Here is a 24113-nt window from a genome sequence, read left to right on the forward strand (position 1 = left end):
GGTCTTTTGGGTGCATTTAGAACTGATTTTCCTCTTTAACATAACTATCTCTTAAGGATCTCCCATAACAGCCACTCCTGGTCTTATTACAACTCTGAGTTTCAGCATTTTTTCCCCTTTCCACTTCCTCCGGGTTCTTGTCTAAAGCTGCAGTATTTAGCAGTTGTTACACATTTTGAAGATTCTGGGGTACATGTTGCCTAGGAGGCAAGACATTGAATTTTGAAAGCATGTTTAACATTTTTAAGTGCCAAAAGAACCAAAGCCACCTTTTTTTTTTTCCTTACAAACTGGGGATTAACACTGACAGTCAGAGAATTCTGTGTTGGGCCTTTAACCTACTTATGCACCGGAAATGGTGCAGAATGGAGTATATTTTTGAAAAGCATTAATAAAAACCATTTGTTTCCTTCTCTTACAGGTGTTCACTACAATGGAAATTACAAAGGCTTCAGGGCAAGATATCACTCAGAGTGGCTGCTGAGGTTAAACCCTGCTGTTTTAAACTGTTTCCTGTTGGTCCCACTTACCTATCTTGAAGGTTTTAGGAAGCATTTGGATACACGCAGGTAAATGAGTATCTGATTGCTCTATTCTGCTACTGCATAGGATGCTTTTCTGAAACTTCAATGCCAGGGAGTGGTGCCAGCAGGAAATGGTAAAACAGCAGGGGATAAACTTAATCCTGACTTGCTTAGAAATGACACTCTAGTGTATTTTTGAAGTTTTGACTCTGAACCCCATCTGGAGGCGAGCCATGACTGATGACTTCTATGCAGAGTTGGGAAAACCTGTTCATCCATTCAAACAGATTCCTTCTGGAGGAACTTCTGAATCGCACAAGTGAAGTTTAATTTTCTTAGTTTCAGTGCTTTTGTACAAATGCATAAGGCACGGTGAATGTATAGTTAATAACTTTTGCTAGCAACCCCTCTTGACCTAGTTGGGTCACTAGTGCATTTTGTTAATTGTTAACATGAATGGTGAGATTTGTTTGCAATGTTTATAAATATCCCTGTTTTACAAAGTCAGAAATTGGAGAACATGTTTACAAAGTTAATGCATTATGTCCCCATATCCATCAGTTCACAGGACACATAATGGTGTGAATTAATTTTTAATCCATAACTACTTGGTTGCCAGAGAAAGTAGAGTCCTCCCAAGGCACAAAATTATCACCCTTACAATTTTTGCGGAGTATCTCTGATTTTTTCTTAGTATCTTTTATCACCCCAGATTTCCTCCCCACATTTAACTACTCAAAAAAAAAAAATATTCCCAAGTGAAGTTGAAATCTGTTCATGGTAATCTTAATATCTTTCCTATTTATGCAATAGTGCAGCGAAGGTGGATGGTATCTGGTTCGTCAGAGGAAGAAAAAAAAGGGGGGGGAACCCCAAGACGCCAAAAGTGTATTTATGAAAATAATTCCAAAGCAGTTTAGAACCTACAGGCAATTGAATGTAAGGATTTAATATCAAGCTTGCGGCCAAAAAAAGCACTCAGATACTTTCCTTTTAGAAAGAACCTTTAGCTATACTGTTTGAAATCTCTTCAGCAAAAGTTACTTTCCATCTTCGGTATGTGAGTACAATGATTGGTGTTTGTTCCTATGCTATGTGATAATGAATTGTATGTCCCAAACTAATAAGATTTTAATACTGATTACATGTTTGTATGTTTCAACTTTCAGCCCCTGACGAAGGCCAAAATATAAGGTGGCTGAAACGTGTTGGGCTTGTCTTTTTGATAAACTGCTTTGGAATTATTTTCATAAATACACTTTTGGCGTCTTGGGGTTCCCCCCCCCCTTTCCTCTATTTATGCAATAACCAAATTGTTTCAGCCGTAAAATAGGATGCATTTGGTCTGGATTACTTATATGCAAGTACTTAGCTTGAACTGTGTCATAGCAGCGAACACTAGTTTATTGCGCTTTATAACATTTCCAGTACAATAAAACAATGAGCCCTCTTTCCATTCCCTAGTTACTTTGAGGAACTTATGCTTCGGTTTAGTTAATTTTGTCAAAAAAGTGTGTTTTGAAATATATTATTTCAAGAGCTGTATCATATGAACAGTTTTTAAAAAACTATTTATGGTGTATCATGAATTTAAAGTTCAATAAATGAGTAATGACATATGGTGTGTGCTATTGCATACCTTTTTCAAAGAAAAATACTTATTGTGACTCGTGTAGACCCAGACAAACTTGTAGGAGGGGCATGTTTCTCCCATCTACCAACCCTTAAAAAACCATAGTTATGGCATTGTTAGACTGTAGGAGTGGGCCACCCTTTATGGCACTCATCATCTCCTCTCTTATTGGAGCATTAAGTGCAGTTCAAATCTGCTTAATCTTAACTATTGATTTTGGAAAATGAACATGAATTGTAAACTGATTTGAAGTAGGCTGTCTCTAAACAGTAGCTAAGATTAAGCATCGTTTGTTGGAATTCAGACTTGACAAGTAACTAGTTAGTTAAAAACAGAAGCAAAAACTTCTGATCTCCTTAAGCTTAGACTAGAGGAGGTGGGATGCACAAGCCCAAGGCTCACTCTCATAATGCTCTTTAAGGCAAGTTTAAAGTTCAGCTTCTTTCTATTAAAAAAAAGTAACAAGCGTGTAGTTGTTTGTTACTAATTAGTGGGTTAGTAACTCCTTAAGTAGAATCTGATGCTGCATGCTTGTGTTCTATAACCTAGAAAATAACATTACAAAACTGGTATGAAGGTGCATGGATAAAAATCTCAAAAAATTGAAGTCTACTCAAGAATAACAACAGTTCTGAGTGGGGAACTTGGCATAAAACATAATGTTTAAAAGGAGTGCTTTAATAGTGCTTTTGAAATTAGTTTATACAGTAATACCTCAGTAATGAAATACAGTAATACCTCAGTAACTGTGTTCCTGGGCATCGCTCCTTTAACAGAAACTTTGGTACCAGAGGTAGGAATAACATGGTAAGAATAGGGATAGGTTCCTACACCACAAAAAAGAACAGTTCAATGTATTTCATCAAACTTTTTATTCAAAACTAACAATACACATGTCTGAAATGAAACAACCAGGTCAGGTAAGCCTTGCATAAAGACCACTTGAAGACTTCTTCCAAAATGCATCCAGGGATGCCTGCCTTGCCTTTTTTATCATATATCATCTTGCCAAAGCAGTCTGAAGGATTTGTTAACTGGAGGATTTGTTAACTGAGGTGTTACCATATGCAGAAATTTTGATGTCTCAAGTTTTTCAAATGCACAGATTCTGTGAAATTTGATGCTGTTGTCCTGATCTGGCTTTTGAGCAAGTGAAGGTGTCGGCTGTTATAAGAGACAAGACTATTTTCCCAGATTCCTCTTTGTCACTATGGCCCCCGGAGTTCTACTAAATCTGTTCCTGGGGGAGGGGGGCAACAGTGGGATGGTGAAAGTGGAGAAAATGGCCTCTTCCTGTGTTAGCAGGTACCTCCACTTGGATCAAAAGCCATTCTGTGAGCAGGGCAGCATCACTAGATTCCACCTTTCACTTTTTATGTAATAACCTAAAATGGTCTACGATAAGTAAAATCACTGCAAGCATTTTCTGCTATTGATACCAAGTCTGGAGATTGGGAGCTTATACTCCTTGTAACATGCAAAGCACACTTAAAAAACTTTGGCTTCGATTCAAATTGTTTGAAATTAAATTACTTACATTATTTTATTTATATCCTGCCATTCCTCCCAGTAGGAGCCCACAGCAGCAAATCAAAATAACTCTTAATTAAATAATAATTTAATTAAATTAAATAATTAAATCAAAATAGCTCTAATCGATTTCAACACTGATGCATTAATGCAGAAGTCTTCTGAGTTAGTGAGATATAACTATTTTACCAAGAAATAAAAAGTAGTTAACTGAAACTGCGTTGGTCAACCAGGTTGATGACATTTGTCTGGAGAGAAATGGGAGTGTTGCCTTTGTCCCCCATGCTATTAACATCTATGTAAAGCTGCTGAGAACTGTCATCAGAAGATTTGGAGTGAAATGTCATCAATATACAGATGACACCCAGCTCTATCTCTCTCTGTTCCATCTGAATCAGGAGAGGCAATTGAAATGTTAGACCTGTGCTTGGAGGCGGTGATGGGCACATGTGGACCAGCAAACTGAAAGTGAATCCTGAAGAGATGGGTGTTATGTGTCCAGAGTCCTTGAGTCTGGGAAGTGGGGAGATGGCCTATCCTAGATGGGATTGTACTCCCTGTCGGGTGATGCTTTAATTTGGATTCCTGCACTGAGCAAGGGGTTTGGACTTGATGGCCTTATAGGCTCCTTCCAATTCTATGATTCCCCTGGAAGAAGCAGGTCCATAGCTTGGTGCTCCTGGATTAAGCCTTGCCACTGGTGGCCTCAATGGCTAGAAGTGCTTTTTCCCACCTCCAGCTTGTTCACCAGCTTTGGCCCCTTTTGGACAGAAATGACTTGGCTGCTGTACTCCATGCTCTGGTAACTTCCAGAATGGATTGTTGCAATGTGCTGTATATGGGGCTGCTTGAAGACTGTTCAGAAACTTCAAAATGCAGCAGCCAGATTATTGGCTGGGGTTTCTGTTTTAAAGCAGCTGCCTTAGTTTCAGGTCCTATTCTAAATGACTTAAGCTCCAAATGCCTGAAGGACCTCCTCCTTCCCTACAGATCCTCTCGTGTTGAGATCCACAGAGGGGGCCCTCTTAGTTAGTCCACTGCCCTCAGAAATTGGGCCCAGGAGAGGGCATTCTCTGTGGCAGCTCTGCAGTTGTGGAATTCCCTCCCCACGGAGATGCATTGGGCACCTTCGTTATATAGCTTTTGTCATATGCCAAAGATGCACCTCTTCACCCTGGCCTTCCGACACTTATTTATTATTTATTTATTTATTAAATTTATATACCGCCCGACTAGCAATAGCTCTCTGGGCGGTGAACATAAAACAGCATAAAAATACAATAAATAACAAAACAATACTAAAATACAAGCAACAATCCAACACAGTAAACATTTTTAAAATTAAATCAGTGTAACTTAAAATGCTTCAGAGAATAGGAAGGTTTTGACCTGGCGCCGGAAGGAGAGCAGAGTCGGCGCCAGGCGTACTTCCTCAGGGAGACTGTTCCATAGTTCGGGGGCCACCACTGAGAAGGCCCTAGATCTTGTCATCACCCTCCGGGCCTCCCTGTGAGTTGGAACCCGGAGGAGGGCCTTCGTAGCAGAACGTAGTGCACGGGCCGGTTCATATCGGAAGAGGCGTTCCGCAAGGTATCGTGGTCCCGCACCGTATAAGGCTTTATAGGTTAATACCAACACTTTGAATCTAGCCCGGAAACATATTGGCAACCAGTGCAAGCTGGCCAGAACAGGTGTTATATGCTCGGACCGCTTGGTCCTTGTCAGCAATCTGGCCGCCGCATTAAGGAGGACCCTCTCTAGTTGTGAATTTGTTTTAAACTGTTTTTAATATTGTAGTTTGTATTGTTGTGACCAACCCTGAGTTTCTGGTGAATGGTGGGTAATAAATTTAGTAGTAAATATAAATGTCCAGAAGAAAATTCCGTGGCTCAGAAAAGGGATATTAATAATTCATTCAACCACCTGATATTTTATGTTGTTATGGCACTGAAAGCATTAGCAGCTTCCATATATATTTACGGATAATTCCAAATTAAAATCAAAGCATCAGTGCAATTTACATTTCCCCTTTTTGCACCATCATAACATTACTTTTACAGTAATCTTTAACTTTTTGTGGCATTGCATAAACGTCTGACATTTTTTCAAAAGTTGACTGGAAAATGCTAATATGCTGTTCTGATTTTACAGCCATGTTATTCATTAGGCTAGTTTTCCTTAGGGCTCCTTCACAGGTGTGTATGAATGAATGGAGAAACTGAACACGAGTGCAAAGCACATTTTGCAGTGTGGTGTACATTTTACATACACACTGAAATCTACTACCCCGTGGGAAGGATTCCAATAGAGACAGGTATATAGGCAAAGACCAGCTCAGAATCTGCTCTTCCTGGACTATCCCTCCCTGGCGCAAGGCCTTGCTACTCTCAACAGTTCTGTGGGAAAGATGACATTTTGTATGTTGATATTGCCTGTATTGTTTCTTAAAACGGTAATATTACCTGAATGCCCCCTTGGGAGGATTTGCATTCTGAAAGATATGATATAAATAAAGGTAAAAATAATAAACAATTTGAAGCAGCTGTGGAAGGATAAGAATAGTCATTCTCTTAGCAGTAACTCTTAATGTATGAATTTGTGGGGTGCCTGTTAGTCACAGTTTCCCAAAAAAAGTATTCATGATGCAGTATAAAAACTTGTGTAATCTGTGATGTAACAAGAGAGGTGAGGGTGGAAAGGGAAATGGGTTTCCTTAATATTTCTTGCATCATTTCTTTATTCTGTGGTTGAGCAATGATATGCTTTTCACACTGGTTAAAAAGAAATGCTTCAACGTCTTGGAAAAGAAAGCTAAGAGTACTACACTACAAAGAAGCCTTTACACAGCCTGTCTTTTACTTTAATTCTTACCAGTAATAATTTCAATTGAACAAAATGCAAAATATAGGAGTCTATTAGTAAATACATTAAACAAAGTTGCTTTTTCAGATTCTGTCACAGAGAACATCTTTTCAATGATACATCTTTAGCAGAAGGTTTACATGACTTTTAAGGTTGTTTTAAACTGAAAAGTGCTCTACATTTTCATCTGTAGTTTAACAGCTGCAGGAAAACACAGGATTGACTTTCTGACAGTGTAGTGTGGCAAACCTTTGCCCAAGGCTCTTTGTGTATTTTTATTGGGCCAGCTCTGTTGAAATATTAGGTAAGTAGTCCTGTCTTGAGCAGAGTTGTGAAACTCACAAGGATTTCTTTCCTGGCAAGGCAGTTAACCTAATAGAAGGCATGAACAGATTTAGAATTAGAACTATTAGTGTGAGCCATGTTCATACTAATAGTATTTGTCATAGTCTTTCATGCATCAGATAATGTATAATTTGGTGTATACAATCCCAGCTAAACTTGGTGCATCATTGTACGTGCAGAATGTCCCCTCCCTATATGTCCCCCAATCTGATCTGGGAGATTCTCCTAACCTCTGGAGCAAAGTTAGGGGTGGTGCAGGGGTCCATCTGGGGAGGAGGCACTCTCTGTTGCACTCCTGAATGTAGTTTTGCATTGCAGTGATTTTAGTTGAGCACAACCAATGTCTCTAACTCTCCCATGTCTTAGTGTAAATTGGGTGTTTGCCAGTGGCTACTGTAACAGGACATTTTTTTCCTAAGTATATGATTCTGTCACTATATTGGAAAATCGAAATGAACTGCCTTCAAGTCGATTCCGACTTATGGCGACCCTACGAATAGGGTTTTCATGGTAAGCAGTATTCAGAGGGGGTTTACCTTTGCCTTCCTCTGAGGCTGAGAAACAGTGACTGGCCCAAGGTCACCCAGTGAGCTTCATGGCTATGTGGGGATTGAACCCTGGTCTCCCAGGTCATAGTCCAACACTCTAACCACTACACCACACTGGCTCACTATATTAACAATTCCAAAATCCCTAACAGGACAACACCTTCATTAGGTCCTACAACTCTTCTATCAGGCTGGATGGTAAACTGAGCAGTTGGGGCGGAGGCAGAAAAAGAAAGGAATGGACTTGGGTAGAAGCCATGTCTCGCAAGAAGATGGGCGATAAGGCAGCATTCATATACGGTTGTTGACGTGCTAGGCAGGTATCAGATTAGTCTAAGGCAGCTTTCCCCAGCCTGACGCCCATCACATGCTTTGGACTACGACTCCGCACATCCCAGGCCAGCATGGCCAATGCTCAGAGATGGCGGGCACTGTAGTCCCAAAAAACCTAGAGCATACCAGTTGAGGAAGGCAGCGCCAAGGTCTGGGAACAAGAAGTACCAGTATCAATAATGTCTGGAACACTCATCAATAACAAGGATATTAACATACACACACACCCCGGCAAAGGCAAAACTCTAGCGATGAGGCTTTGTCCTAGTGATGTGTTATTATTTCGAGGTGGGTTTTCTTTGTTTCGTGTTCCTTCCTCCCTTCTGGACAAGCTTTTCACCGGGAGCACCACTCCGAGAAAGGCGTGTTCTGGCCCCGCTACAATCCCACCGCTGGGTACTTGTGCAGCTGTCCGCACTCCACTTTCTTGCAAAACAGAAGAAAAACGCCTCAGGAGGATTATCCGCCCATGAGAGAGCAGGCGGCTCCACCCAGCTTGCCACGCGCCCCCCCTCCTCCCCGCAGTTCTCTCTCGCGCGCGCGCGAGTCTGTAAGCATCTGTATTGGGACTGGACTTGTGGGAAGAGCTATTGTTGCCTCCCTAGCGGGGGACGCCGGCGGAGCCGCCTGTAAAAGGGGGTGGGCCCTTCTTCGCGGACAGGGCTCTTCGCCGCCCACGCTCCTGAAAGGTTCTTAACTGAACTTCGGCCGGGTGCCCGAGGTGTCCGAAGGTCGTGGAGGACTGGGCGGTTGCCCTGTATCGTGCTGTCCTTTCCTTGGCAAGGGTGGGCCAAAGCGGGGGTTGGCTCGTCTTCATTCTGGGGACGAGGGGGAGCGTCTACTTTCCCTCGCCTCGCCCCGCCCCGCCAGCAGGAAGCAAGGCAAGCTTTTCCCGGCTCCCGGTATCCTCAGTTCCTACTCTTCCTGTCTTGCCCTCGTTTCATTCATAACCGTCTTAACCAGTCCCTCACCTATCCATGACAGGAAAGTCGAGACATCCATTACAGAATGAGGAAGGGGCCCAGTGCCCAGTATTCATTTTCTCTCCCCCCCTCCCCATTAAGAAATAGGAAACTAATTTCCTATTAGTACAGCACCTGGATCGGGAACTGTGGCACCGCATGACAGAATACACCTTAGGGCCACTTCTTTCGTCTTTCTGTGCCATGGTGCTTTACAAAGGTCAGGTCTGGGAGGTCTTGACCCCAACAGCTGCTGCTGCAAACAACAGACAGCAGAGGAAGGGGAGGAAAATGGGGGATTATTTCAATTACACATGCTTTGTATTAGTTACAATAAAGGTCTCTAAGTTGCTTTTTGTTGATAAAAAGAGCTGCGCTATATCTGTCCAAAGGTCACTCTTTGCTAGAATCTTGAGACCAGCAGTGCTCACCAGAAGCTTCTGGGTTGCCTACAAGCAGGGCTTGAAGGCAACAGTTCTTCCTGGTTGATTAACTCCCCAGCAACTGTTATTCAGGGGAGCACTGCTTTAAATATGGAGGTTTCATTTGACTAATAGAAAACAGCTGTTGAAAGGGCTATTTTTCATGAATTTGGGTAAAGCCTTTAAAATGTAATCAAATCTAATGGCCATCAATACATCTTGTGACAGCAAACTCTGTTATGTACAGTAGGGCCGCATGTTTCGGCAGCCCGGTTTTTTGGCATTCTACTAATACAGTGGCTAAACTTAGAATAAGGCCCCACTCATACGGCGCTTGTTCCGCTTTTACTGTGTTTTTCAGGCGTCGGGCGCCATCTTATTGACGGAGTTCCACTTTTCGGCAGGTTAGGTCTGGAACGTAACCTGCCATATGAGTGGGGCCCTACTGTATTGTGGAAAGAGATACTGCCAATCAGTTCCATTGAAAGACCCAGAGTTCTAATATTAAAGGGAGAAAAACATCTTTCACCTTCTCTTTACTATTAGTCATGTTGTAAATTAGGATGCACACCTTAACGTGGTGAGGGGGTTTGAGAATGTTGAAGAAGCTGAGAGCAATGCCGTCAGGAGTCTAGACCAAGAGGCTAGACTCCTAGCAGGGGCACCTGTGGTGGAATGGTCAAAGCTGAAACACCAGAATAAGATGCATCCAAACTCAGAGGAAGGCAATGGTAAACCATCTCTGAATACCTCTTACCACGAAAACCCTATGAACAGAGTATCCAAAGTGCAACATGAAATAGTGCGGGAAGATGAGAACCCCAGGTCAGAAGGCACTGAGCTACTGGGGAAGAACAAAGGACAAGTATGAGTAGCGCTGTGACTAATGACGCAGCTGGGTCAAAGCCGAAAGGAAGCCCAGAGGCTGATGCGCACAGATGCGACAGGAGAGTCCAGAGTTGTACGACGCACACAATAGGAACATGGAATGTGAGAAGCATGAACCAGGGAAAGTTAGAAATTGTCAAGCAAGAAATGGAGCGTATCAACATTACAATACTTGGCGTGAGTGAATTAAAATGGACTGGAATGGGACATTTTCAATCAGGCAACTACAAAATATTTTATGCAGGAAATGAGAAATCAAGAAGAAACGGGGATGCTTTAATAGTGAGAAGTGATGTAGCAAAAGCAATTAGGAGCTACAACACAAGGTCTGAGCGAGTGATATCAATGAGATTAAACGGGAAACCTATTAACCATCATCCAAGTCTATGCTCCAATGTCAAAACACAGAAGAAGAAGAATTGGAGAGATTTTACGCAGAAGAACAGGAGGAAATTGATCACACACCAAAACACAATATAATGGTAATCATGGGGGACTGGGATGCAAAAGTAGGGAACAGAGAAGAACTAGGAATTGTGGGGAAATAGGGCCTAGGAGACAGAAATGAAGCAGGAGAAAGACTTACTGAATTCTGTGAAGCCAATGATTTGTTTCTTGCCAACACATTTTTTGAACAACCAAAAAGACGACTGTACACGTGGACATCACCAGATGGTCATTATAGGAATCAAATTGATTATATAATTGGCAACAGAAGATGGAGAAGTTCCATACTTTCTGCAAAAACAAGACCAGGAGCAGACTGCGGTACAGATCATGAACTGATCATATCGAAAATCAGAGTAAAGCTAAAGAAGACCAACAAAGCAATCATAATGCCAAAATACAATTTAAATAACATCCCAGAAGAATATAAAGATCAAATAAGGAACAGATTTGAGGCTTTAAACTTAGTTGACAGAGAACCAGAAGAACTATGGACTGAAGTCATAGACATTATCAGGGAAGAATGTAAAAAGACAATACCTCTTGTTAAAAAGAGAGAAAGACCTCAATGGATGACTGAAGAAACTCTTAAAATGATTAAAGAGAGAAGGAAAGCAAAAGCAAAAGGAGACAGAAACACGGTCAGAACCGTAAATGCAACTATACAACGACTAGTACGTAGGGACAAAGAAAACTATTACAATAGTTATTGTATAGAAATAGAAAAGGACAACAAAACGGGAAGAACAAGAGCCCTATTCCAAAAGATGAGAGAAATGAAAGGGAAATTTAAACCATGAGTAGGGGTGTTGAATAATCAACAGGGGAACACACTAACTGACCGAGATGTAATAAAAGGAAGATGGAAGCAATACACTGAAGAACTCTATAAAAGAGATGCCAGGATGACAGATTCATTCACGGAGGAATATGATGAAGAACCACAAATTTTAGAAGGCGAGGTGGAAGCTGCTCTTAAAATTCTTGGAAGAAACAAATCACCAGGATTAGATGGCATACCAATAGAGTTGCTACAAGCTACTGAGACTGAATCTGTCCACGTATTGACAAGAATTTGTTAAGAAATATGGAAAACTAAACAATGGCCCACAGACTGGAAGCGTTCTATATATATCCCACTTCCAAAGAAAGGGGATCCCAGAGAATGCAGTAATTACCGAACTATTGCCTTAATATCCCATGCAAGTAAAGTAATGCTCAAGATTCTACAACAAAGGCTCTTACCATATATGGAGCAAGAAATGCCAGACGTCCAAGCTGGATTTAGAAAGGGAAGAGGCACCAGAGATCGCAAACATACGTTGGATAATGGAACGGACCAAGGAATTTCAAAAGAAAATCACCCTGTGCTTTATAGACTACAGCAAAGCCTTTGACTGTGTAGATCATGAAAAACTATGGAATGCTTTAAAAGAAATGGGGGTGCCACACCATCTGATTGTCCTGATGTGCAACCTATACTCTGGAGAAGAGGCTACTGTAAGGACAGAATATGGAGAAACCAATTGGTTCCCCATCGGAAAGGGTGTGAGACGGGTGTATTTTATCACTTTATTTGTTTAATCTGTATGCAGAACATATCATACGGGAAGCGGGATTGGACCAAGATGAAGGAGGTGTGAAAATTGGAGGGAGAAACATCAATAATTTAAGATATGCAGACGATACCATACTCTTAGAAACCAGTAATGATTTGAAATGAATGCTGATGAAAGTTAAAGCATAAAAGCAGGACTACAGTTGAACATCAAAAAGACTAAAGTAATGACTACAGAAGATTTATGTAACTTTAAAGTTGACAATGAGGACGTTGAACTTGTCAAGGATTATCAATACCTTAGCACAGTCATTAACCAAAATGGAGACAATAGTCAAATCAGAAGAAGGCTAGGACTGGCGAGGGCAGCTATGAGAGGACTAGAAAAGGTCCTCAAATGCAAAGATGTATCATTGAACACCAAAGTCAGGATCATTCAGACCATGGTATTCCCGATCTCTATGTATGGATGTGAAAGTTGGACAGTGAAAAAGGCGGATAAGAGAAAAATGAACTCATTTGAAATGTGTTGTTGGAGGAGAGCTTTGCACATACTATGGACTGCGAAAAAGACATATAATTGTGTGTTAGAACAAATTAAACCAGAACTATCACTAGAAGCTAAAATGATGAAACTGAGGTTATCATACTTCGGACACATCATGAGAAGACATGATTCACTAGAAAAGACAATAATGCTGGGAAAAACAGAAAGGAGTAGAAAAAGAGGAAAGCCAAACAAGAGATGGATTGATTCCATGAAGGAAGCCACAGACCTGAACTTACAAGATCTGAACATGGTGGTTCATGACAGATGCTTTTGGAGGTCGCTGATTCATAGGGTGCCATAAGTCGTAATCAACTTGAAGGCACATAACCACCACAACAACATTTCTATCATTGTTTCATCCCCACCCACTCACTTTTTGTTGTCCTATTTCTAAATTTAAAAGATCCAAACACTACAGCTTGTCCTCATGAGGCAAACTCTATGATACCCATTTTGAGGTAAAGTGACTAGTAAGGCTTTGGGATACTGGCCATTTTATTTTCAGTCCTTTTCCTAAAACGTTCTCCATGCATTTATTTCACATGTGAAGCTATTATAAAATTAACTCATCTAGTTGCCATGTAATCAAACTTCTCCAACCTCTGTGTTTGTTACATCATCAAAATAAGTAGCTCTACCTACTGCTTAATTGTTAACCTGAAAGATGACAGGGATTCAGCCTGCAGATGAGGCACATCCCTCCTTTTTCCATAATTGCACTGTGGAAGGGGGGGGACTGGCAGTGGCTTATAGGGTTGCTTTACATGTTACATCTCCGAAAGCAGAGCTTAGTCTGTTTGTTACCTCTGTGTAAGAACATCACATATTTATGCATTTCCCAGCATGTATTTAGCCTGCTGAATTGATTATTGTTGTACTGACTTTCTAGAGAGCAAGATTTTTACATTCCAAAATCCACATTAGGCCACTACCTTTATTAGGCCAATCAAAATTATATAAAAGAGCATGCAAGCTTTGGTGTTCTCTAAAACTCTCCATCAGGGTAGTAAACAAAATAAATGGAAGAGTTTGCATTTGGTCTGCATCTAGTCACACTCTTAAAATAAAATGTTGGAGTATGTAAAAGACATTCAGTTGAGGCTCTACTAGCTGCTATGCAGATTTTAGGTTGTTCCTAAGACTGCTGGGAGAAGAAACATAAAATGGTTGATATTCCATTTTTGAAAATGTAAAATCCAGCTGTTCTCTATCTCAATCCTTTGATGAAAAATGCAGATTCCTTGGTAGATGGAAATCAGGAAAAAAAGAAAAACTAGGCAGTTTTTATATTAACAGAGTGGGAGATAAATTTTAGGTTAAAAAAAAGAATAGAACTGAGTAGTTTTAACTAGTTGTTAAAGAGAATGTGTACTTACAGAATGAAGTCCCATCTTCAGGTGATATGAAATCCTCCACTTCAGGGTCCAGCTGTTTTTTTAAAATGTTACTTCTATCTGCTGTCCCTGAATTTTAAAAATTATGGTCTGCAGCATGTCCATATTAAATATTCATATTTGTTTTTAATTGTAGTTTTATTTATTTCAAAAATTGTATTTTATTATATTACAATTTGTATTTGATAGAATGGAAATTGTAATACAATAAAACATAAGAAATAAAAAAGAAATAAAATGCAATTAAAAATCACACCTGACACAGTGCATTACACTTGCTACAACAGACAGAAATAAATTAAGCGGTACACCAAGACCATCAGCAGTTTTTAAGTGGTCCTTAGGGGAAAAAAGGTTGGGGACCACTGGTATCAGTCGATCTCTGAGAGGCTGGTAAATAGAAAGCCTTGGTGTTCAGGCAGAGTAGCTGAAATGAATGTCTTCTTGTTCCCATTCGATTCCTTCAATAAGCTGCAACATTACATATCTCATTGATTCCATTTCTCCTTTGTTCTTATGGCTTTCTCAAAAAACATTACTTTGTGGTTCTACCTCATTTATGTTGTTGTTGTTATTATTATATTATTATTTGGATAATAAATTAATTTAGTGACATTTAGCTATCAAATTAAAGAGGGTTATGTTGATGTTCCTCTGGAAATTACAAGAGCCACTCCTTAATTACTCAAAAACTTCTCCAGAATGTTCCAAGTCACCATTGGTCTAAGGGAGCAGGAAACTGCCCACTACTTTTTGATCAGATTACATTTCCAAGCTTTTGTTTGACTCAAGCGTTTCTTTATTTAACAGAGAGGTAACACAACCAAAAGAAATGAGAGTTTTATTTATTTATTTTAAGAAACTCACAACAGTTTACAATGTATACATACAGTAAAACCAAATTCACAAAATATATTAAACTACCAAAAAATACCAACAACATTAAAAAAATCCAAAATCAACAAAAACAGTAATTCATAAAACTAAAACCAAGTGAAGACAGAAAAAAATCCTTAAGATATTCATAATGAGAAGATACAAGTCGTTCAACTGAAGGTCTTCCCAAATAGCCAGGTTTGGGCCAAATGCTTAGCAAATCTCAACCAGAAGGGTGCTCCACAGGGTAGGTGTAACCGGTGAAAGGGCCCTCCTCCAGATTACTGTCCACTGGGTCTCAGATGGCCAAGGAATCTGCAGTAGGAGAACAGGTGAACAAAGCATACAAAGAACATAAGGAAGAAGGTGGTCCTTAAGGTACTCAGGTCTTAAACAATTTAAAGGTTCAAACCAGCAGCTGGAACTGGGTCCAGAAACAACTTGGCAGCCAATACAACTATTAGGTAATAAACATTTAAAGTCATATTTGTATCATGTCCTTCATGATACAGTTCAGCAAATATGGAACTCTCCCATTTTATCTTACCATTGATGGACCTTATGCTGAGAGAAAGTGACTGATAGAGTACCCGGTGAACTTTGTAGCAGAGTAGTAACAGTATTTGAAAGTAAGACATGAATTCAGCCCATAATTTATGCACACGGACCTTTATTATAAACAACATACTGCTGTTATTATATAGTATATCCCTATATTCAATGGCTCAAAAGTTTTAAGTCTGGCAGATTTTTATGTGAACATTTATATTTCTCTTTCTATTCCTTTCATTTGTTAAAAACCAGAAAATAAATGTGCTTCTCTGTTCTTCTGAGTAGCTGCCTTGGCCATTGTAATGAATTAATAGCAAATAACTGCTAACAATTAGGACTTCTACCAGAAACCATTCTGATAACATGCTGATTTTAATGTCTGCAGTGCATCCTGCATAAATCAGAAGCAGTGGTGTAGTGGCAAATTCAGAAGTGCAGGGTTCCTTCATGTTAATAATCACAGTAATACCTCCTCCCTCCTTTTTTGCTGTGCGATTGACAATGAGATCCTAGGAACCAATAAGCATGAAAGAGGAGAGTGTTAGCACTGATAAGAGTCTTCTCAGTGTTTGACTCACCTCCTTTCACTCTGATTGGCTCCCGTCATCAGGAAAGCTCCTTTCACTCTGATTGGCTCCTGTCATCAGGAAAGGACAAGGAAGCATGTTAGAAGATTCTTCACAGTGGCTAACACGCTCCCCTTTCATGCTGATTGGCTTGTAGGATGCTGGAGACATTGGGACCCTGCTCCCAAAAAAGTAAAGGGTCTAAGACCCCTTGAGACCCTTCACGCTTACACCCTTGATCAGAAGAAAAATGATGTTCTTCAAAACCTGTTTTTTGAGGCTTCATTCTGGAACGCAAGTGTTCGTAGTTTAATTTGAAATCAATTTCACGGAAGAACTTGATGCACACAAAAAATTCCACCTTTTTTTACAAATGGGATTTTCCACTTCATTATGTAAATTAATGTTTTTGGTTTTTAATTTCAGATAAATGCTTTATTGGTTCTAGTAGATTGGATTCTTCTGCACCAGACAGAAATCAACCTAAAGTCTGATTTGTTCTACACTTACTAGTCAATAGCTTTTGGTGATGGAAATAGGTCAAGCAATTACAAGTGCTATTAAAAAGCCAAAAAGAAGAAGTTCCAAGAGTAAGAAGAAAAGGTGAATTTGGTGCTATAATTATTAAAATTAAGCATTACATTTGTTTCCTATTTTGAGGGGTTTAAAAACATTTTAGAGGTATGCACCCTTATATGCCTCATTGTCACATTTCTATAAAGAAACGGATCGGGATCATAGAATCATAGAGTTGGAAGGGGTCTATAAGGCCATTGAATCCAACCATCTGTTCAATGTAGGAATCCAAATTAAAACATACCTGACAGGTGGCTGCCCAGCTGCCCCCTGAATGCCTCCAGTGCTGGAGAGCCCACCACGTCCCTAGGTAATTGGTCCTATTGTCATTCTGCTCTAACAGGAAGTTTTTTCTTATATTCAACTGAAATCTGACTTCCTCTAACTTGAACCCATTATTCCATGTCCTGCACTCTGGGACAATCAAGAAGAGATCCTGACCCTCCCTTGTGTGGCAACCTTTCAAGGACTTGAAAAGTGTTATCATATCTCCCCTTAGTCTTCTCTTCTCAAGGCTAAACATGCCCAATTCTTTCAGTCTCTCCTTATAGACCTTTGTTTCTAGTCCCCTGAACATCGTCGTTGCCCTCCTCTGAACTCATTCCAATTTGTCTGCATTCTTCTTAAAGTGCAGTGTTCAGAACTGGATGCAGTACTCAAGTTGAGGCCTAACCAGCACCGAATAGAGGGGAACCAATACTTCATGTGATTTGGAAACTATACTTCTGTTAATGCAGCCTAATATATCATTTGCCATTTTTGCAGCCACATCACACTGTTGCCTCATATTCAGCTTGTGATCAACAACAATCTCACGATCCTTCTCGCATGCCGTTCTGGGCTCCTACTGAGAAGAAGGGCAGAATATAAATGTAACAAATAAATAAATAAAAATCAACAACAATCCCAAGACCCTTCTCGCATGTAGTATTGATGAGCCAAATATCTCCCATCTTATAACTGTGCATTTGGTTTCTTTTTTCTAGGCGTAGAACTTTGCATTTATTCCTGTTAAATTTCATTCTGTTGTTTTTAGCCCAATTCTCCAGCCTATCAAGATCCCTTTGAATTTTGTTTCTGTCTTCCAAGCTATTAGCTATTTCTCCCAATTTTGTATCATCTCCAAATTTGATAAGCAATCCCTGCACTTACTTACCCAAATCTTTAATAAAGATGCTGAAGAGCACTGGGCCAGGACTGAGCCCTGCGGTACCCTCCTTGTTACCTCGCCCCAGTTTGAGAAGGAATCATTGATAAGCACTCTTTGAGTATGATTCTGTAGCCAATTGTGGATCCACCTGATAGTTGTTCCTGGCAGGATTTGTTCTTTACAAATCCATGTTGGCTTTTAGTAATCACTGCATTGTTTTCAAGGTGCTTACAGACTAAACGCTTTATAATCTGCTCCAGAATTATCCAGGGATCAATGTCAGGCTGACTGGTCTGTAGTTCCCAGGTTCCTCCTTTTTACCCTTTTTGAAGATAGAGACAACATTAGCTCTCCTCCAATTCTCTGTCTCTTCACCCATCCTCCACAATTTTTCAAAGATAATAGAAGTGGTTCCGAGACTTCTTCAGCCAGTTCCTTCAGTACTCTAACATGCAGTTCTTTGGGCCCTGGAGATTTGAACTCATTCAGAGTGATTAGGTATTCCTTGATCATTTGTCTATCAATTTCAAGCTGCAGTCTTCACCTTCACGTTTCCCAGGAGGGTCATAGACCTTTTTTTGGGAGAAGACTGAGCCAAAGTAGGAATTGAGCATTTCTGCCTTTTCTTTATCATCATGTTGCTATCCTCATTGAGTAGCTGTACCACCATTTCTTTTCTCTGTCTTTTACAGTAGATGTACCTGAAGAAATCTGTTTTGTTGTTTCTGGCTCTCTTACTAACCTCAGCTCATTCTCAGCTTTAGCTTTCCTGATGCCATCCCTTCAATTCTGTGCTACCTGTCTGTACTTTTCCTTTGTGGTCTGGCTTCCTTCCACTTCCTGTTTGTGTCCTTTTCTATTTTCAGGTCATCTCTAAACTTTCTGTAAAGCCACACTGGCTTCTTCTGCTGCCTTCCCCCTTTTTTCCTTGTTGGAATGGTTTGCCATTGTACTTTTAGAATTTACTTTTTAAGAAACTCCCACCCATCATGGACTGCTTCAAGTCTAACTTGGTCATATGCTTCAAAATCTGGAACTGTTTTTGCTAATTGTAGATGTGTGAAAGCTAGTTGTGGTTATTCAGCAATAAGTTTCAGTACCTTCAACACATTATTAAAGGCACTCCCTTTCTCATTAATTCATATGTCCATGGGCTGAGCCCTAAAACAACCCAAAAACCACAGTTTGAAAATTAGGCTGGCATAAATACACCCCCATATAGCTGAAACACCAGTGCTGAAATAATCACATTATGTATTATTTATTTATTTCATTTGTTAATCACCTCATACCCAACAGTCTCCAGGCAACTTACAACAGCTGGTATAATATATGTTCCTGGAAATAAAATTAGTTAAAATGCTGAGTCCTAGTAAACTCAGATTAAATAATTCTTCTTGAAAAATATCCCATTTTGGAAAATGGCACATTTCAGGACACCTTAGGACAGGCATGTGGGACCTGAAGCCCAGCAGCCAAATATGACCCTCTAGGCCTCTTGGTTTGATGCTCAGAACTTTCCCCAGGCCAGACCCTCTATCCCTAGGCCACACCCTGAGTGCTTTTGCCTGGCTGGAATGTTTCCTTGATCTCTGATAATGCCCCTTGCTTGTATGGATGGAGGACAGAAAGAGTGTGTGTGTGTTGTGTGTGTGTAGAAGCTAGCCTACTGCACAAAGGTTATATTTACATACATTGCGCCACCCACTTTGGCCTCTAGCCCCTCCTATTGCTGGCATGTGGCCCTCAAAAGGTTGCCTGGAAGGGAATACAGCCCTTGGGCTGAAAAAGGTTCCTCACTCCTGCCTTAGGAGTTATGAAAATGATCTGTAATAGAAGTTTATATGACATTTTAAAGGGGGTGGGTACTTTCTGTATAGTGGTGCCATGCTTCTTGGATTTGCTTCACTGGATGTCATCCTTTCTTTAAAGTTAGCATGAGTTCCTTAATCACTTAGTCTCCTTTTTTATTTTACCATTATATAATGTGGATGGTGTGGAGTCCTCTAATTAGGTAGCCTGTTTCAGCACTGAAAATTGTGACCTTAAAATCTCTCCTAATCCTACACTGAGGTTAATCTCCATGTTGTAAAAAGTGTGCATTTTGTAGTGCATGGTATTGACCAGTGGTTCTATGCAACTCAGATGGAATGGGGTAAAGTAAAGCAAACCTTCTTTTCATCAGGTAGTGAGTGTGGGTGTGGTTTGGGAAGAAGTATCCCTTCACTCAGCCCGACTAGGCTCTGATATATACTGTATAACCAGATACAGTTAGAAGTAATGATTCCAAACCTTCCCCTCCCCAAACAAAGGATCAGTGTCATTGAAACTGAGAACACCAATAATTTCTTAGGCAGTGACATCTTGCACAGTGTGCAAGGATCTTTAGTTTGGGGCCATTGTGATTAGTGTTAAAGAGGATAATATTCTGTCTGATTGTTTATGGTCTACTAAGTTCAGTTCTGCTTTTTCTTGCTTGTGTGCATAGGATTTCAGCCTGGATAATTTAATTCTTTGGAAACATTGCACACTAATAAAAATTATTGTCTTGATTGAAGTTACTTATATTCCAATCAGAGGGGTTGTATGTGGACACAGCAAACAAATACAGGCCTCCCGCACACACTAATAGACTCTAGTGCTGCCTGTGTAGGGCAAAGGTCTGTTGAGTCTATGGGAATCTTCCAGATTCAGGTGCTGCTCCCACAGTGGGCTAGGTTCTGTCAATACCTATTTATTACATGCACATAACATGCAGAAGTAATGTTTTCTAAGTGTTTTCACTTTGTTATTCCCAATGCTATTAAAAATAGCCAGCAGTGGGGGTGGGGGTAGAGCAACAGCAGCACTTCTGAGCAATGGTGGTGCTGCACCTGCCAGCATGGAGCTTGGCAACAAGTCTGGAGTAGCTTTGGGTTAGTGATAGCTTGTTTCATGAGATAAGTCCACCACCAATGTACAGACTCTCCTCAGTATTCTGAAGGTTTCTCACTATTTTAAATTCTCCATAGTATCATGGCGATGGATGCTATTGTTTCTCTTAAATTTGGTTTCTCTTAAATTTTCACAAAATGGTTGGTAATATATGTGTTGACTAATTCAAATTTCTATTTTGTTATTGTGAAGATTAACATTTGAAGATGAAGTATCTGTTGCCAGATCTGAAGAGGATCTAAAACAAAAAGACGTGTATGTATTATCTTTGGAAAGATGTCTAGAGTGGGACATGAACACCTGCTTTAGCCTCAGTCTTATATGCTAAGCATGTTATAATACTTTCTTGATGGTGTGTGTGTGTGTGTACTGGAAAATAACTTCACTCTTTTTTTGCAATGCATCATTGGTATTATAAGGTACAGCATCTTTGATTATTTATGTAGCAGCTTTCTTTCGTTTCTTGTATTTTTCAAGTGAGTTTCAGAGTCATGAATGAAATGTGCAGGACAGAAATAGAGCACACTTCAGTCAGCAGGGAGTCATAACATATATTTCCAAACAAGCTTTTCTTCATTAATTTTTTTTCAATTTTGACTGCCATGTTTTTCTAATACTTCTTTTCAAAGCTGTTTAAGTGTGTCTCTAAAATGTGGAATTATTTTTTCTGTTGCAGAATTTTAGCAAAGAGCACAGCTTTTCTCTCTTTTGGCTTCAGCTTTATTAAATGCTACTCCCAGCAAGGTTTAGATATAGTTGGAGGTAAGAAGAAGTAAATTCTACCATTTTTAAAAAAACAAAACAAAACACCTGGAGAAACGTTATAGCCATCCTTTCCTTTTTGCATTTCAGTACGCTTTCCAGTCATGTAAGGCTAGAAACGTCTGAAATCATGGCCTAAAATAGTCTTCTTCACAATTCTTTTTAGCAACTTATAACAACAGAAGCAAAAGACTGGTCCTGGCTGATGGAAAAGGATTTTTCAGCATGGATTTGCTTCCTGCTAATTATTCTGGTGAGAATTCTGATCTGCCTTCAGTTTTATTTCACATTTGTGTGTACCTTCCAGAGGAAGAATTAAACTAGGTATCATATAGTGTGCCCACTGTGAGCTTTATACCAACCTCTGCCAGTTCACATTTGGCTGATTTCTCTAAAGAGCTGCTTGTCGCTTTTAGTTTTATGATTTTTTAAATTGTGTTTTCATTTAGTGTAAGCCGCCCTGGGCTCCTGCTGGGAGGAAGGGTGGGATATAAATCAAATAAATAAATAAGCCCCTTTGAGCACTTTAAGTAGTGTAGATTTCCTTTTTTAAAAAGTATTCTCTCTCTCTTTCTCATGTGTGTATATATGTCAGTAGCAGTACATGTGGTGGGGCAGAGTCACCCTCTCAATATCAGTGTCACCACTGTCTATTTGGATCAGGCTGGGGCAGTGGTAAGATCAAGGCTGCATAGTGTTATATTTATTTGTTGCTTACTACAAAGTCAAAGTGACCTACAATTTTTAAAAAGCATCCAATACAAAACGTAAAATATTTCAAAAGATAAAATAACATTATTAACTGAAAGTGCTCATCCTGCAGTTACATAAAAGGGACACATCCTACCCACCCTACTAAAATATGAACAGCAATTGGGAGCAAATTGCCTGGGTGAATAAAAACATGGTTACCTGGCACCCAAAGAGTAATAGTGATGGTGCAAGGTGCACCTCTCTGGTGAGAATGCTCTATAGTTGGGGAGACACCACTGAAAAGGCCCAATCTCATGTTGTCACCCTCTGCAGCTCCCTTGGAGGCGGCACATGAAGAAGGGCCTCATATGACAAACACAGGGTCCAGGTTGGTTCATGTTAGGAGAGGTGGTGCCTAAGGTATTGGGGTCCTGAACCACGTAAGTCTTTATAAGTCACAACCAGCACTTTGTATTAAGCCCGGAAACTCCTTGGCAGCCAGTGCAGTCAGGCCAGGATCAGTATTATATGATCAAACCCCCTGCCTCCTGGCACAGTCTGGCCGTTGAGTTCTGCACTAGCTGCAGTTTCCGAACTGTCTTCAAAGGCAGTTCTTGTATAATGCATTGCAGGAATTAACCTAGAGGTTACCAGAGCATAGACAACAGAAACTAGGCTATCCCTATCCAGATAGAGCCATAGATGAGCCAACAGCCAAAGCTGATGAAAGGCACTCTGTTGCATGAGGTGACAGCGGTACTTCTATCAATACAACCATATGGCCCTGTCTGTGCCCCAGCTCAGTCCCAGTAAGCAACAGCAACATTGGTGTCAGGAGAGTTCTCCTGTGCCTCTGTTCCACAACACATGCCACTACTTGTATATGTGTGGCCTCCTCTAACTGTGTTTTTTGGTGGGTGTATTCTGCAACATGTCATTGACATGGTAACAGTGCATTAATTGTGAGTTTATACTGGATCATTCACACACCATTCCACTTTATTAGTTGTTCAGCAATTCTTCAGTGTTAGAGCATTATTGCCATTTGGAGGGACACTCTTGTACTATAGTGCAACAAAAGCAGGACAAAAAATAACCTGGAACATTTGGGGTATAAAAGGTTTTTGCATTTCGGCAATAAGTTATGGCCTTGTATGTATGTATGTATTAATCTGTCCTCTGAGGTCTCCTAAGTGAGGAAATGTACCCCTCAAAGCCATTTGTAGTTCACATATCTGTTCCATACAGTGTCTGAAATCTTCCTCCATGTCTATTCTGCTGGATACAGAACATGTGAAATTACTCATAATCTTGTGCCAATCTGAGTTAGCCCAATAAACTATCAATTATTTATTCTATTGCATAGAATAAAGCAAACCTTCTGCTGATTTTAATGACTATCCTCTGAGTAGTTCCACGGAAGAGTAGACCAATAGTATAAAATAGATGGATTAGGAGAGTCTTGTATTTAACTACTTGCCAGGAAGCCACAGGAAACCAGTAAGTAAAATTTTATTTCGGTCACAGACCAATACATACAAATCATAATGAAAATCAAAACCATATAAAATACATAACATCACTACTGAATAGAAGAATATAGTCTGTATACAGAACTACAAATCTGTGTATTTAACCAAGTAAATCCCAAGATTATACCTTAATATAATAATCCTACATAATATAGTTTGTCATAGATTTCTGGCATAAATAATTGGATTTACCTGGAAAAGGCTGTAAAATTGGAATAATGAATAGTGAAGATCCATATAAAAGGAATAGTTTGATAAAACATGATCCACAGTTTCCACTTCTCCCATTCCACATGGGCAAACCTGGTTATGATGGGTCCCCTTCTATATCTTCCATCCAGGAGGGCAGATGGCAGAATGCAAAATTTAGCTGCAATGAAAACAGGGATTCCATGCAGATGAGTGAGCAGGTTAGTGGAAAAAGACAGATCTCTTCTCTGCCAGTCCATTTGGTAGAATGTTTTCTGTCTAGCCTG

At 40.0% G+C, this 24113-nt stretch overlaps 2 protein-coding genes across 2 annotated transcripts in view; both read left to right on the forward strand.

Moving 5' to 3' along the window:
- Positions 1–2141, forward strand: part of TXNRD3 (thioredoxin reductase 3) — a 40195-nt gene extending 38054 nt beyond the window's left edge. Inside the window, exon 16 of the mRNA XM_061618399.1 lies at positions 422–2141. Coding sequence (XP_061474383.1) covers positions 422–484 — 63 coding nt within the window. The 3' untranslated portion in view covers positions 485–2141. The remainder of the gene's footprint in view (positions 1–421) is intronic.
- Positions 2142–16420: 14279 nt separating this feature from the next.
- Positions 16421–24113, forward strand: part of LOC133380669 (uncharacterized) — a 167624-nt gene continuing 159931 nt past the window's right edge. The window contains exons 1-4 of the mRNA XM_061618400.1: positions 16421–16593; positions 20843–20905; positions 21327–21412; positions 21579–21665. Of these exons, the coding sequence (XP_061474384.1) occupies positions 16520–16593; positions 20843–20905; positions 21327–21412; positions 21579–21665 (310 nt within the window). The 5' untranslated portion in view covers positions 16421–16519. The remainder of the gene's footprint in view (positions 16594–20842; positions 20906–21326; positions 21413–21578; positions 21666–24113) is intronic.

Source organism: Rhineura floridana, chromosome 3 (genome assembly GCF_030035675.1).
Source record: "Rhineura floridana isolate rRhiFlo1 chromosome 3, rRhiFlo1.hap2, whole genome shotgun sequence".
Classification (NCBI taxonomy): Eukaryota; Metazoa; Chordata; class Lepidosauria; order Squamata; family Rhineuridae; genus Rhineura; species Rhineura floridana.